Source organism: Streptopelia decaocto (genome assembly GCF_964273445.1).
Source record: "Streptopelia decaocto genome assembly, chromosome: 12".
NCBI lineage: Eukaryota > Metazoa > Chordata > Aves > Columbiformes > Columbidae > Streptopelia > Streptopelia decaocto.
The window spans coordinates 17699211-17714105 of record NC_138667.1 but is presented as its reverse complement, the minus strand read 5'-3'; the positions used below and the strand labels follow the sequence as shown (position 1 = coordinate 17714105).

The 14895-nt window shown below is 51.1% G+C and overlaps 1 protein-coding gene across 1 annotated transcript; it reads right to left on the bottom strand.

The window, feature by feature from the left end:
• Positions 1-1029: 1029 nt before the first annotated feature.
• Positions 1030-14878, bottom strand: LOC309445309 (uncharacterized protein). The gene is given in 5 exon segments (XM_082063939.1): positions 1030-5340; positions 5798-5993; positions 6035-6420; positions 6422-6592; positions 12404-14878. Coding segments are annotated over 5 exon segments (6237 nt in total). The 5' UTR covers positions 14842-14878; the 3' UTR covers positions 1030-2294.
• Positions 14879-14895: the final 17 nt, after the last annotated feature.

Below are 14895 nucleotides of genomic sequence, written 5' to 3'. Positions count from 1 at the left end.
AAAAGAAGTTCCCATGTAGGCTTTTTGCTTGCAGAGGGCTTTCTCACCAGTACCACGTGGGAGATGCTTGCACATTCCTCAGTTTCAATGAGCTGAATTTATCCTTCTACCACAGAATTTGCACAGCACAACAAAGTACAGGACAGCACTGTGCGGGGTCTGTGCCTGAAAGGAGGCTGGAAGGAAGTGGATGTCAGTCTCTTCCCAAGTAACAAGTGATAGGACAAGAGCAAATTTGCTTAAGTAGCACCAGGAGAAGTTTAGATTGGATGTTAAGAAGAATTTCTTCAGCAAAAGGATTGTCAAGCACTACAACAAGCTCCCCATGGAAGTAGTTGAGTCATCATCCCTTGATGGAGCACTCAGGGACATTGTTAATGACAGACCTGGTGGATCCATGTTTACAGTTGGACTCAATGGTCTCAAGGATTTTTACCAACATAAATGTTTGCGATTCTACTGAGATTAACTGGATAGTGGACCATTCACTCCTCTGTGTGCAGTCATCTTGTGGTCAGCAGCACTTCACCAGCCTGTCTTCCAGACTTATCTCTTCATCAGGGCTTGTGGAAGGGACAGCTGTAGTCCTCTGCATTTCCCAACAATCAAGCCTCCCCCTGGTAGCTGTTTTCACCCACCAGATGCCTGTAGTGTCACAAAAACTTTATGTTCAAACACCTCCCAGTTCCCATCTGAAGCTGGAGCTGTCAGGAGAGTTGGAAAGCTCACTCCTCCCCACCCCTCACTGCTTTAATGAGGCCTTTGCACACCCAGGATCACTCTTAGGGCAGAGGCCAGTTTCCCCTAATGTGGATCAAACTGGGTCCTGTCACAGCCAGAAGCTCAGTGCTCTGAAGACCTGTAGAGACCTGCCAGCAATTCCCTTCTCCCGCATCTTTCCAGAATGCTCAATCAGCTGCATCTCCAAACTGCAGAAATGTAGCTGCTCAATCTTACCTCAGTAAAGGAACAAAATGAGAAAAAACATACTCCAGCCTCCTGAAATCCTTCTGAAAAAGGACATCTCTGTTCCACACAAGGAATTGAAGGTCCTCTTTATTTCACTTTTACACACAACAGTATCATGGTTAATAATGGTACAGTTTATAAGTGCAACACAACACAGTACAATGGTTTCCAAATATTCCATGCCACACTGCATTCTTTCACACTCTGTTACTATAGATGCAGTGACAGTCCTTCTTATGAGGAATAAGTAAGATAATACTCAAACACAGCTCACAAAGAAGGAGAAAGGGCAAAAAGGAGAATGCAAAAAGCTTTACACAAATCCTGCAAATCATCTCAAGATACCTTCCCAGTCCCATCAAGAAGACTCTGAATTCAGGAACAACAATGACAGGACCAAACTCAATGACCTTTACAAGTTCATCTGGTTCTACCTTCGGACAAACTCCTTTGAGGTGACTCATGGAGTTTCCTTACAATGTACTCAGAGACAAAGAACGGTTCTTAACCATTCTGTACAGTTACAGTCTCTACCAACATTATTTGTGCTGCTGTTATTTCAAGGCAATCCCAAGGAGAAAGCCCTCTCGCCCACCCCCCTTTCATGTGCCAAAGCGAAGTCTCATTCTGCATGTTGCTGCTCTCCACTGGAGAAGCTGGAACTACTTTTTTACGTGCATCAAAATACCTTTCTTGCCTGATGAGCTGGAACTCTGTGCATCAGAGTGGTTGAATGTGAGCAACTCCCTACTTGAACAGACAGCCGTAGGGCAGTGTATGCAGACACACAAAATCTGTACGGACAGACATAGTGACCATAAGGCAAAACACACAGGCCACACACCCCAGAGACAAAAACATCCAGAACCCAGAGTAGAAAGAGCCTTGTGTTTGCACCTTATTGTAACACAATACTCACAACTTCCTTGCTCTCTTGATCCAGCACAAGGACTATGTGCATTCAGTGAGCAGGTAACCGGTCTGCATGACTGTGCCATAGTCTTACAGCACAGAAGAGGGCCACTGTCTTGCCTAACAGAAAACCAAGAACTCAGCTGGGGGCCTGGAACTAACTTCACTCTTGAAATATTTCAGAAATGGCTCCAAGAGAACTGGAACATATTATTGTCTGAGGGAGCCCTTAGATGATTCTGTTTCTCTTCTGAGGGGGAAACAAGTTTTCACCTGACTAAAAATCTGAGGGAAGTCAATGTTGCAAATTGCAAATGCAGATTTACTCTGGAGAAAACATTGCCACATGTTGAAACTTACATCCCTTCCTATCACAATGCCTGAAACCTCTGGCTGTGCTGACTCCACACTAGTTAAAGACTATTGAACTGCTCTGCAGAGAGCATCCCTGGCTGGGCTGGTGCCACATCCTCCAGGGTGATAGGGCCACAGGTGAAATCCTGTTCATCATCTGTGCCCCTGCCCATGGTGCAGTGCTGTGGTGGCAGGCTGGGGAGGATGGGCTTCAGGAACTTGAACTCACTGTTGCCCGAGCCTGTTGTGAGGCTGATCTCATAGCAATAGGGGTGGGGCAGGGTCCCTGCAGCAACTGCATCAGCCAGGCCACCCTGCAAGTTTCCAGCACCATAAAGCACATGCCCACCCTTCAGCTCCTTTCCCTTGCACACCTTGTGAGTGACGAAGGCTGCCATAGAAGTGAGGAAGAGGATTGAAACAAAGACCAATGAAATTATTAAATACATTGTTAGGGAATCACCCTCATCCTCCATAGCCAGGCTGCTGTGTGTTGTCCGCACATCTGAGAAGTCATTAATCAGGAGAGCACTCAGTGACCCTGTGGCTGACAGCGGTGGTTGTCCATTGTCTCGCACCAGAACAACAAGCTTTTGCTTCACAGCATCTCTCTCTGTCACGGGCCTCCTCAGCCGCACCTCCCCACTTTGGGCACCCACCACAAACAGCCCAGGGTCAGTGGCCTTCAGCAGGTGGTACGAGAGCCACGAGTTCTGCCCTGAGTCAGCATCGACAGCCACCACTTTGGTGACCAGGTAACCTGCCTCAGATGACATGGGCACGAGCTCACTGGACAGAGGGCTGCTGTCCTGTGAGGGGTACAGCACCAGTGGTGCATTGTCATTCTCATCCACCACAACAAGGTGGACAGTGACGTTGGCACTGAGGGCAGGAGACCCAGCATCAGAAGCACTCACCAAGACCTCGATCTGCTTCACCTGCTCATAGTCCAGAGGCCGCAACACAAACACATCCCCATTCTCAGAGTTCACAGAGATGCAGGAGCAGGGAGGCTGCTCTGTGGGGTGGGCTGGTAACAGGGAATAGGTCACCTTGGCATTGGACCCTGTGTCAGCATCTGCAGCACTCACAGCTCCAACAAGCACCATGGGGACATTATTCTCATGCACATACATGGTGTATGATGTCTGGCTGAAGACAGGTGCATTGTCATTCACATCAGAGATGTCCACTGTGAAGGTCTGGGTGGTTGTTAGAGGAGGTGACCCTGCGTCAGTTGCTGTGACACTCAGGATGTACTGTGCAGTCTCTTCCCGGTCCAACGTGCTCACAGTCACCAGCTCATAGTAATTCTTATAAGCTGGACGCAGGGAGAATGACAGCTGGTCCTCAAGGGCACAGGAGATCTTCCCATTGGCTCCAGAATCTCTGTCCTTGACATTAAAGACAGCAGCCACTGTCCCAGGTAATGCGTTCTCAGGGAGGGGGTTGCTGAAGGTACTGACCACGAGCTCGGGTGCATTGTCATTCACATCCACCACCTCCACCAACACCTTGCAGATTGCTGAGAGGCCACCACCATCTGTGGCCTGCACACTGAGTTCATATCTCTCTGCAGCTTCAAAGTCCAGAGGCTTTGTGAGTTTTATTTCACCACTCACATGGTCAATGACAAATGCTGAGTCACTCTGGCTCCCTCCTTGGCTGAACTGATAGGAGATGTCCCCATTAGGTCCAACATCCAGATCAGTTGCTACCACACTGAGAATCACAAAGCCCTCTGGTGCGTTTTCCAAAACCTTCCCAACATACCGATCTTGCGTGAAGACTGGAGCATTGTCATTTACATCTAGAACAATAATGCGGATATGTGTGGTCCCACTCCTGGGCGGAGAGCCACCATCCATCGCAATGAGTCTGAATCCCATCTCCAACTGCTCCTCTCTGTCTAATGACTTTTCCAAGACCAGTTCCGCGTATTTGTCACCGTTACTACGAATCCCAAAAGAGACATTAAAGTATACGTTCTCAGGAGAGATGCTGTAAGCCTGGATGCTTTTGCTGCCAATATCCAGGTCCTGAGCCCCCACCAATGGGAAACGTGAGCCCGGGTTGCTCGTTTCAGGGATCTTAAAAGTAATTTGTTCCTCCGGGAAAACGGGCGCATGGTCATTAATGTCCTCCACGGTCACCTCGACCCGCAAAAACTGCAGAGGGTTGACCAGCACCAGCTCGAAGGGCAGCGTGCAGGTAGCGGCCTGCCCGCACAGCTCCTCCCGGTCCAGCCTCTCCGCCACGAGCAGCCGGCCGGTGCCGCGCTCTAAGCGAAAGTGCTGCCGGCCGTCCTCCGAGGCCAGGCGGGCGCGGCGAGCCGAGAGCTGCGCCGGGGCCAGCCCCGCGTCCTCCGCCACGTTGGCTACCACCGAGCCGCTCTCCCCCTCCTCGGCTACGGAGTAGCGCAGGGGCTGCGAGCGAACGTGCGTCAGGGACAGGAAAGCAGAGAGACAAAGCACTTGCCTTGCGATCGCCATGTCGGGCCGGTCCGGGACAGCCTCCGTCTCGCGGATCGTCCGCGTACTCCTCCGCGAAAAGAGGCGCCCGGCAGCAACGCCGCGCGGCGCAGCGGCTGACGGCCGCCCGCCCTCCCTCCCTCCTGCTTCTCGCCGAGTCCGGCTGCGCGGTCCGAAGAGCGGCTGCCGCGGTCCGGCAGCGGATGGCACGGGGCACCGCTCACTGCCGATCTCCCCCGTCGCTTCTGCACGGCCGGGCTGGGCTCGGCTGGGCAGGGCCGGGCTGGGCTCGGCAGCCAACCCGCTCGCAGCCGCTCGGCGACGCCTTGGCCAGGAGCGCCACCCCGCGGCCCGCCGCCAGACTGCGCCCGCCGCTGCCCGCGCCGCCGCCTCGCACTGGCACACGGACCCGTATGCACTCGCGCGGCTGCGGCCGCTCGCCCGCCTGGGACCCGCACACCGCGCCGCGGAAGGAAGCGCAGGAACGGAGTGACGAGACTGCTGCGGGTCCGCCGCCTCAACCCGAGAGCACGGGCCGCTCCGCCACTTTCCTCCCCGCTCTTCCCCCTGTCTTCGCTGCTCAGCGCACGCGAATAGGTGTGCGCGCCTGGTTTCAGGGTTGCCAATCCGTAAGCTTGGAGAAACAGAGAGACAAGCAAATACAGGGTGTTAACCACGGACACCGTCCGGCGGAGGCTGCACCCGTAGGGACGGAGCCTCTTAACCCGGTCGCAGAAACCGGGCAAGGGCTTCCGCCGGGGCAGCAAGCAGGGAACGTAAGGTCTTGGCGCGACATGAACTCAGGAGTCTCAGGCTGAGGAAGGTGAATGGAGGCTGGTCCCAGGAAGACTCAGGCGTGGACGTGCCTGACGGCCGGATAGTCAATCGGCTGATTGGAAAGAGGGTCTGAGCTCCCTGGATCGGTTTCCCTGTGGCCTACGGGCTGCGACGTGCACAGCGATTCTTAGTCCTTGCCCGCGGCGACTCAGCGCTGCTGAGGAACGAGTATTGGCTCCTGACCGAGGCGCTGTTCATACGCTATTCCTAGTGGTAAGCCGGCTCCAGGGTGCCCGTTGCTGCCCTATCCACACTGTCGGTTTCGAAATCGATGCGAGAGGCGTGCCGGAGACGAGCATAGCAGAGCTTGGCTGAAGAACTGGCGAGGACGGAGAGGAGGAAAAGCCCAGAACGAGACGTAGCGCAGGGAGGTGATGAGGTAGGTGGTGAGCAGGTCCCACTGGACGCCAGCGGTTACTGCTTCGTCCTCTGCTTGGGAGGGTAGCTGAGCTAGAAGAAGCAGCGTGATGCCAGAGAAGCAGTGTCGGAACGCGGCTGCTGCCCGCGCTCTCGCACCAGCATAAACGGCGTCGCCGGCGGGTACAGCACCTGCGGCGCGTTGTCGTTCTCGTCCACGATCACCAGCCGCACCGACACGTTGCTGCTCAGCGCCGGCGCGCCGCCGTCCTCCGCCCGCACCCACAGCCCCACCTCGCGCACCTCCTCGTAGTCGAACGAGCGCAGCGCGTACAGCGCGCCCGTCTCCGCCTCCACCGACACGTACGACGACAGCGGCGCGCCCCGCACACGCCCCTCCCCCAGCCGGTACCGCACGCGCGCGTTCTGCCCCCAGTCCGCGTCCCACGCCCGCACCCTCCGCACCAGCCGCACCAGCGCGCGCGCCGCGTTGTTCTCGGGCACACGGGCGCTGTAGCGCCTCCGCGAACACCGGCGCGTTGTCGTTCACGTCCAGCACCCGCAGCCACAGCACTGCGCTGCTCCACAGCGCCGGCGACCCGCCGTCCTCACCGTCACGTTGTTCTAAGAAAGTTCCTCCCGGTCCAGCTCTCTCGCCGTCACCACACGATAACAGTACTCGAAGGACTTCTCTAGACCGAACGGTGAAAACACTCATCTGCCGATAGCACCTTCTGCGCTCTGGCGCTGGGCAGCGGCCACTGCATCGCCGCCTGTTCTGCCAACAGCGCTTGCTGCATGCCTGCGTTTGCCAGCATCCCTGACAAAAGTGCTTACACCATCAGGGACATGCGTGAATCCAGGAGTCTCTCTGACAAGCCCTGCCATTCCCATTGCTTCCTCAACGGCACTTCCGACGAGCACCTCGGGAAACCTCAGAAGCTTGTTCAGGCCACCCAGTGCACAAAATAGTCTCCTCCCTCTCTTGGGGTAGAAACAGGAATAAGCCATCGGGTCATGAACTGCATGAGACACACGAACCGTCAAACTGGATCATCCCAAAAGGCCAGCAGTCTTACATCAGGAGAGCCTGGTTCCTTTCATCTCACTGAGAGACAAGTGCTCATTTAGTCTCATTCACAACTGTGTCGATTATACCTCACACCATTGGGACAGATTAGCACAGATAAATCTACTTCCTTTTAGATGTGGAGAACCCTGAGCAGAGGAGCATTACACAGACTTCAGCCACCAACAATGTGACATGCAGATCCTGGTCATAGAAACGAATCAGCACCCACTTTTCAGGCATTCAAGACATTACAATGCTTCTTTGCAAGAAAATAATTCTCTTAATTATTTTGAGTGTCACAGTAAAAAAAAAAAAAAAAAAATCTCTTTATCACAGGTGGTTGACTCACCAGTCCAAAGTGGGAGCTCCCTGCATGTTCCTTGTTTACAATGAGCTGAGTTTATCATTCTGCTACAAAATTTCTGCAGCACAACACGGTACAGGACATCTCAGGCCTGTGGCTGAATGGAGATTGTAAGGAGCTGGGTGTCAGTCTCTTCCCAAGGAACAGGTGATAGCATGACAGGAATTAGCCTCAAGCTGCACTGGGGGAAGTTTAGATCGGGTGCTAGGAAAACTTCATCCACGTGAAGTATTGTCAAGCATTGGCAAAGGCTGCCCAGGGAAGTTGCCACCCCAGGACGTGGTGCTCAACGATATGGTTTACTGGTGGACTTGGTAGTCTTAAGGTTAACAGTTGGACTTGGGACCTGTTCCTGAACAGAGACCTGTTCCAATTGAAATTATTCTATAATTCTACTCAGATTAAGTCTATAGTCAGTCATTTACATCTCGATGTCATGGCCAGAAGTTCGGGGTTTAGGAGAGCCATAGACACCTGCCAGCACTTCTCTCCTCCCCACAATTTTTCTCAATGCTCTATTGGCTGCATCTCCAAACTGCAGAAATATAACCATTCCACCTTCCTCAGGCAGGGGACCAAATGAGAAAAAAATCTCCAAAAAACTCCCAAAACTTTGACAGGGATTTCCCAATAAGAACATTTCTACAAAGACTACTTTCTCAATTCAAGTAGGCATTATTTTTATTTCCCTTTTACACATAACACTACTGCAGTTCGGAAGGGCACAGTTTGTGACTGCAGCACAACATAGCGCGAAGGTTTCAGATGTCCTGTGCCACACTGCCTTCATTCAAACAATCTGCATGGGTTGACAGTCATTCTTAAGTGAAATATGTAAGACCATGCTCAAAGATGGTTCTTAGAGTAGAAGTAGTACAGGCAAAAAGGAGAATGCAAATGTTCTGACACAAACTCAGAAAATCATCTCAGGACAATTTTCCACTCCCATCAAGAAGCGTCTGAATTTGGGAGCAAAAATGATAAGACCAAAATCAGTGATCCCTTTTTCAGATTTTCAAAACTCTGTACAGTTAAGGGCTTTTAGCAGGCAATTCCACTACATCAAAATTTAACAAGTGGGACAGAAGAGCAGCTTGGCAAAACAGGGAACTCACAGAGCTCATGAGGAAAAAGCAATTGTATCATCTCTGGAAGCAAGGTCAGGCTTTGCAGGAAGATTGCATAGTTCAGTACCCTTATGCAGGGAAAAGAGATGAAAGGCCAGAGATCAGTAGAGATGAAACTGGCCAGTGGTGTGTTGGACAACAAGAAAGGGTTTTTAAAGTACATTAATAGCAAGAGGAGGTCCAAAGAAAACACTGGATTGATAGTTGTTGAAGCTGGTCACTTGAATAACAGGGATGAAGAAGAAGTGGAGGCACTAAAGGCTTTTCTTGCCTCAGGCTTCAATTATACTGATAGACCTTGTGCTGTCCCATCCACTGAGTCAGAGGACCACAAGTTTGGGAACAGTGACTTTGAATTGGTGGACACTGAAGTTGTAAATGACCAGCTCTATCAGCTGAATATTCACAAGTCCATGGGGCTGATGGGATTCATCCCAGAGTACTGAAAGAGCTGGTGGATTTTACAGGAGGACCCCTCTTGATCATCTGCCAAAGGTCTTGGGAGTCTGCAGACATCCCTGCTGACTGGAAGTTGGCCAGTGTCCTTCCAATTTACAAGAAAGACGTGAGGACAGACCCAGGAAACTACAGACCTGTTTGTCTAACCTTAGTTATTGGAAAAATTATGGTGAAAATCATAGTGGGTACTAATCAAAGAACATTTAAAGAACAACACAATAATCAGGCACAGTCAACATGGGCTCACCGAGGGAAACTCCTGTTTAATTTGACATCTGTCTATTATAAGGTCACCTGCCTCATGGATGAAGGCAGTGGCTGTAGTTTTCCTGGATTTTAGTAAGGCTCACAGCATCCTTCTGAACACATTGTCTAACTGTGAGATGAGCGGGTTCACAGTGCACTGGGTGAAGAAGTGGCTGAAGTGTAGAGTTCAAATAGCTGAAATGAATGGGGTGACACCTCACTGGTGACCAGTCACCACAGCTATTCCTCAGGGTACAGGTCTAGGCCCAGGTCTGTTTAATATTATCATCAATGATCTAGATGCAGACCCTTGTCATAAAAAAGAAAGAGTGCCCCCATTTCAGTCATTCAAGCCATTTTAGGACTTCTCTGCAAGAAAGAGATTCTCATTTTTGATGTCACAGTAAAAGAAGTTCCCATGTGGACATTTTGCTTGCAAAGGGCTTTCTCACCAGCACCATGTGGGAGATGCTTGCACATTCCTCAGTTACAATGAGTTGAGTTTATCCTTCCACCACAGGATTTGTGCAGCACAACAAAGTACAGGACAGCACAGCACAGGCCTGTGCCTGAAAGGCACAGAGATGTCAGTCTCTTCCCAAGTAGCAAGTGATAGAACAAGAGTAAATTTGCTTAAGTAGCGCCAGAAGAAGTTTAAATTGGATTATAAGAAAAATTTCTTCAGCAAAAGGATTGCCAAGCACTGGAACAAGCTCCCCTGGGAAGCAGTTGAGTCATCATCCCTTGATGTAGCACTCAGGGACATGGTTTAGTGATGGACTTGGTAGTTCTCTCTTTACAGTTGAACTCAATTGTCTCAAGGATCTTTTCCAACTGAAATGATCCTATGATTCTACTGAGGTTAGGTGGATAGTGATCCATTCGCTTCTTCATATGCAATCATCTTGTGGTCAGCAGCACTTAAGATGTCTGTCTTCAGGACTTAACTTTTCATCAGGGCTTGTGGAAGGGACAGCTGTAGTCCTCTGCATTTCCTGAGAGCAAAGCCTCTCCCTGGTAGCTGTTTTCAACCACCAAATGCTCACTTCCTGGCAGTCCCCCAAATACTGCCCAAAGGAAGAAGTGTGCTGTCCATCTGCCATCCATCTTCTGAAACTCCTACACATTTAGTGTCACAAACACTGTATGTTCACACACCTCCCAGTTCACATCTGCAGCTTCAGCTGTCCAGAGAGTTGGAAAGGTCACTCCCAACACCTCATTGCTTGGACGAGGCTTTTGCACACTCAGGGTCAGTCTTAGGGCAGTGGTGTATTTCCCCTGATCTGGATCGAACTGGGTCCTGTCACAGCCAGAAGCTCAGTGCTCTGAAGACCTGTAGACAGCTGCCAGCAATTCCCTTCCCCTGTGATTTTCCAGAATGTTCTATCAGCTGCATCTCCAAACTGCAGAAATGTACCTGCTCAACCTTACCTCAGTAAGGGAACAAAATGAGAAAAAAAATCCAGCCTCCTGAAAGCTTTCCCAAAAAGAACATCTCTACAAATACTGTCTCCACACAAGGCATTGAGGGGTTCTCTTTATTTCACTTTTACACACAACTCTACCGTGGTTAACAGTGGTGCAGTACATAAAAACAGCACAACACAGCCAGAGTGTTTCTAAATATTCCATGCCACACTGCATTCATTCGAACAGTCTGTTATTATACATGGGTTGACAGTCCTTCTTATGAAGAATAGGCCAGGAAATGCTCAAATACAATTCACTAAGCAGAACGAGAAAGGGCGAAAGTGAGAATGCAAAAGCTCTACAAAAACCTAGAAAATTATCTCAGGACATCTTTCCACTCTCAGCAAAAGTCTCTGAATTTGGCAACAACAATGACAAGATCAAACACAATAGCCCACTTCCAAGTTCATATCAATTCTACCTTTAGACAAACTCCTTGGAAGTGAATTCAGGAGTTTCCTTACAATGCACTCAAAGACAATCAATGTGTTTTTACAACTGTACAGTTACAGTCTATGCCAACATTGTTCTTTTCATTTATGTTTTAGACATAAATATATTGCAGTTCACGATGGTACAGTTTATAATTGTAAGACAAGATAGCTTGAGGGTTTCTAAAAATTCTGTCACACTGCCTTCATTCACACAATCCGTTACTGTACGTGGGATGACAGTCCTTCTTAAGAGGAAGAGGTCAAACATGGTACACAAAGGAGAAAGGGCAAAAGGTGAATACAAAAGCTCTGCACAAACCCTGCAAATCATCTCAAGATACCTTTCCAGTCCCATCAAGAAGACTCTGAATTCTGCAACAACAATGACAGGACCAAACTCAATGACCCTTTCCAAGTTCATCTGATTCTACCTTCGGACAAACTCCTTTGAGGTGACTCATGGAGTTTCCTTACAATGTACTCAGAGACAAAGAATGGTTCTTCACAATTCTGTACAGTTACAGTCTATACCAACATTGTTCCTGCTGCTGCAATTTCAAGGCAATCACAAGAAGAAAGCTCTCCTGTGCACTGCCCTTTAATGTGCCAAAGCAAAGTCTAATTGTGCATGGTGCTGCTCTCCCCTGGAGAAGCTGGGACTGCTCTTTTACATGCAGCAGAATACCTTTCTTGCGTGATGAGCTGGAACTCTGTGCATCAGAGTGGTTCAATGCGAGCAACCCCCTGCTTCAACAGACAGCCGTAGGGCAGCGTATGCAGACACACAAAATCTGTACAGACAGACATAGTGACCAGAAGGTGAAACACACAGGCCATACATCCCAGAGACAAAAACATCCAGAACCCAGAGTAGAAAGAGCCCCGTGCTTGACTTATATTGTAACACAATACTCACAACTTCCTTGCTCTCTTAATCCAGCAGAAGGACTACCTGTATTTCAGTGAGCAGGTAATTGGTCTGCATGACTGTGCCATAGTCTTACAGCACAGAAGAGGGCCACTGTCTTGCCTAACAGAAAACCAAGAACTCAGCTGGGGGCCTGGAACTAACTTCACTCTTGAAATACTTCAGAAATGGCTCCAAGAGAACTGGAACATACTATTAACTATCTGAGGGAGCCTTTATATGATTCTGTTTCTTCTTCTGAGGGGGAAACAAGTTTTCACCTGACTAAAAATCTGAGGGAAATCAATGTTGCAAATTGCAAATGCAGATTTACTCTGGAGGAAACATTGCCACATGTTGGAACCCACATCCTTTCCACTCATGAGGCCTGAAACTTCTGGCTGTGCTGACTCCACACTACTTAAACGAAAGATTATTGAACTGCTCCGCAGAAAGAATTCCTGTGTTGTCTGGTGCCACGTCCTCCATAGTGATAGGGCAACTGGGGAAATCCTGTTCACCATCAGTGCCCCTGCCCATGGTGCAGTGCTGTGGTGGCAGGCTGGGGAGGATGGGCTTCAGGAACTTGAACTCGCTGTTGCCCGAGCCTGTTGTGAGGCTGATCTCATAGCAATAGGGGTGGGGCAGGGTCCCTGCAGCAGCCACATCGGCCAGGCCGCCCTGCAAGGTGCCAGCACCGTAGAGCACGTGCCCACCCTTGATCTCCCTTCTCATGCACACCTTGCGAGCAATTAAGGCTGCCACGGATGTGAGGAAGAGGAGTGAGACAAAGACCAATGAAATGATTAAATACATTGTCAAGGAGTCACCATCATCCTCTGTGGCCAGGCTGCTGTGCGTTATGCGCACGTCTGAGAAGTCACTGAGCAGGAGCGCGCTCAGTGACGCTGTGGCTGACAGCGGCGGTTGCCCATTGTCTCGCACCAGAACAACAAGCTTCTGCTTCACAGCATCTCTCTCCGTCACAGGTCTCCTCAGCCGCACCTCCCCACTTTGGGCACCCACCACAAACAGCCCGGGGTCAGTGGCCTTCAGCAGATGGTATGAGAGCCACGAGTTCTGCCCTGAGTCGGCATCGACAGCCACCACTTTGGTGACCAGGTACCCAGCCTCAGCTGACATGGGCACCAGCTCACTGGAAGGTGGGCTGCTGTCCTGTGAGGGGTACAGCACCAGTGGCGCATTGTCATTCTCATCCACCACAACAAGGCGGACAGTGACGTTGGCACTGAGGACAGGAGACCCTGTGTCAGAAGCACTCACCAAGACCTCAACCTGCCTAATCTGCTCATAGTCCAGAGGCCGCAGCACAAACACATCCCCATTCTCAGAGTTCACAGAGATGCAGGAGCAGGGAGGCTGCTCTGTGGGGTGGGCTGGTAACAGGGAATAGGTCACCTTGGCATTCGACCCTGTGTCAGCATCTGCAGCACTGACAACTCCAACAAGCACCGTGGGGACATTATTCTCGCGCACATACATGGTGTATGATGTCTGGTTGAAGACAGGTGCATTGTCATTCACATCAGAGATGTCCACTGTGAAGGTCTGGGTGGTTGTGAGAGGAGGTGACCCCGCATCTGCTGCTGTGACACTCAGGATGTACTGTGCAGTCTCCTCCCGGTCCAACGTGCTCACAGTCACCAGCTCATAGTAATTCTTATAGGCCGGACGCAGAGAGAACAACAGCTGATCCTCAAGGGCACAGGAGGTCTTTCCATTGGCTCCAGAATCCCTGTCCCTGACAGCAAAGAGGGCGAACACTGTCCCAGGTAATGCGTTTTCAGGGAGGGGGCTGCTGAAGGAACTGACCACAAGCTCAGGTGCATTGTCATTCACATCCACCACCTCCACCAACACCTTGCAGATTGCTGACAAGCCACCACCATCCCTGGCTTGCACGGTGAGCTCATGATTCTCTGTTGCCTCGAAGTCCAGAGGCTTTGAGAGTCTAATTTCACCACTGACAGGGTCAATCACAAATGCCGAGTCACTCTGGCCCAGCGCTGGGATGAACTGATAGGAGATGTCCCCATTAGGTCCTGCATCCAGATCAGTTGCCACCACACTGAGAACCACAGAGCCCTCTGGCACATTTTCCAAAACCTTCGCAATGTACACTTTCTGTGTGAAGACTGGAGCATTGTCATTTACATCCAGAACAATAATGAGGATTTCAGTGGTCCCACTCCTGGGCGGAGAGCCCCCATCCATGGCAATGACAGTGAAATGCATGTCTGCCTGCCCCTCTCTGTCTAGCGGCTTTTCCAAGACCAGTTCAATATACTTCTCACCCCCACTCTGAATTCCAAAGGAGACACTAAAGTACTCATTCTCGGGAGAGATGCTGTAAGCCTGGATGCTGTTGCTGCCAATATCCAGGTCCTGAGCCCCTACCAGTTGGAAACGCGAGCCCAGGTTGCTCGTTTCAGGAATCGTAAAAGTGACTTGTTCTTCCGGGAAAACGGGCGCATGGTCATTAATGTCCTCCACGGCCACCTCGACCCGCAAGAACTGCAGGGGGTTGGCCAACACGAGCTCGAAGGGCAGCGTGCAGGTAGCGGCCTGCCCGCACAGCTCCTCCCGGTCCAGCCTCTCCGCCACGACCAGGCGGCCGGTGCCGCGCTCTAAGCGAAAGTGCTGCCGGCCGTCCTCCGAGGCCAGGCGGGCGCGGCGAGCCGAGAGCTGCGCCGGGGCCAGCCCCGCGTCCTCCGCCACGTTGGCTACCACCGAGCCGCTCTCCCCCTCCTCGGCTACGGAGTAGCGCAGGGGCTGGGAGCGAACGTGCGGCAGAGACAGGAAAGCAGAGAGACAAAGCACTTGCCTTGCGATCGCCATGTCGGGCCGGTCCGGGACAGCCTCCGTCTCGCGGATCGTCCGCGCAGTCCTCCG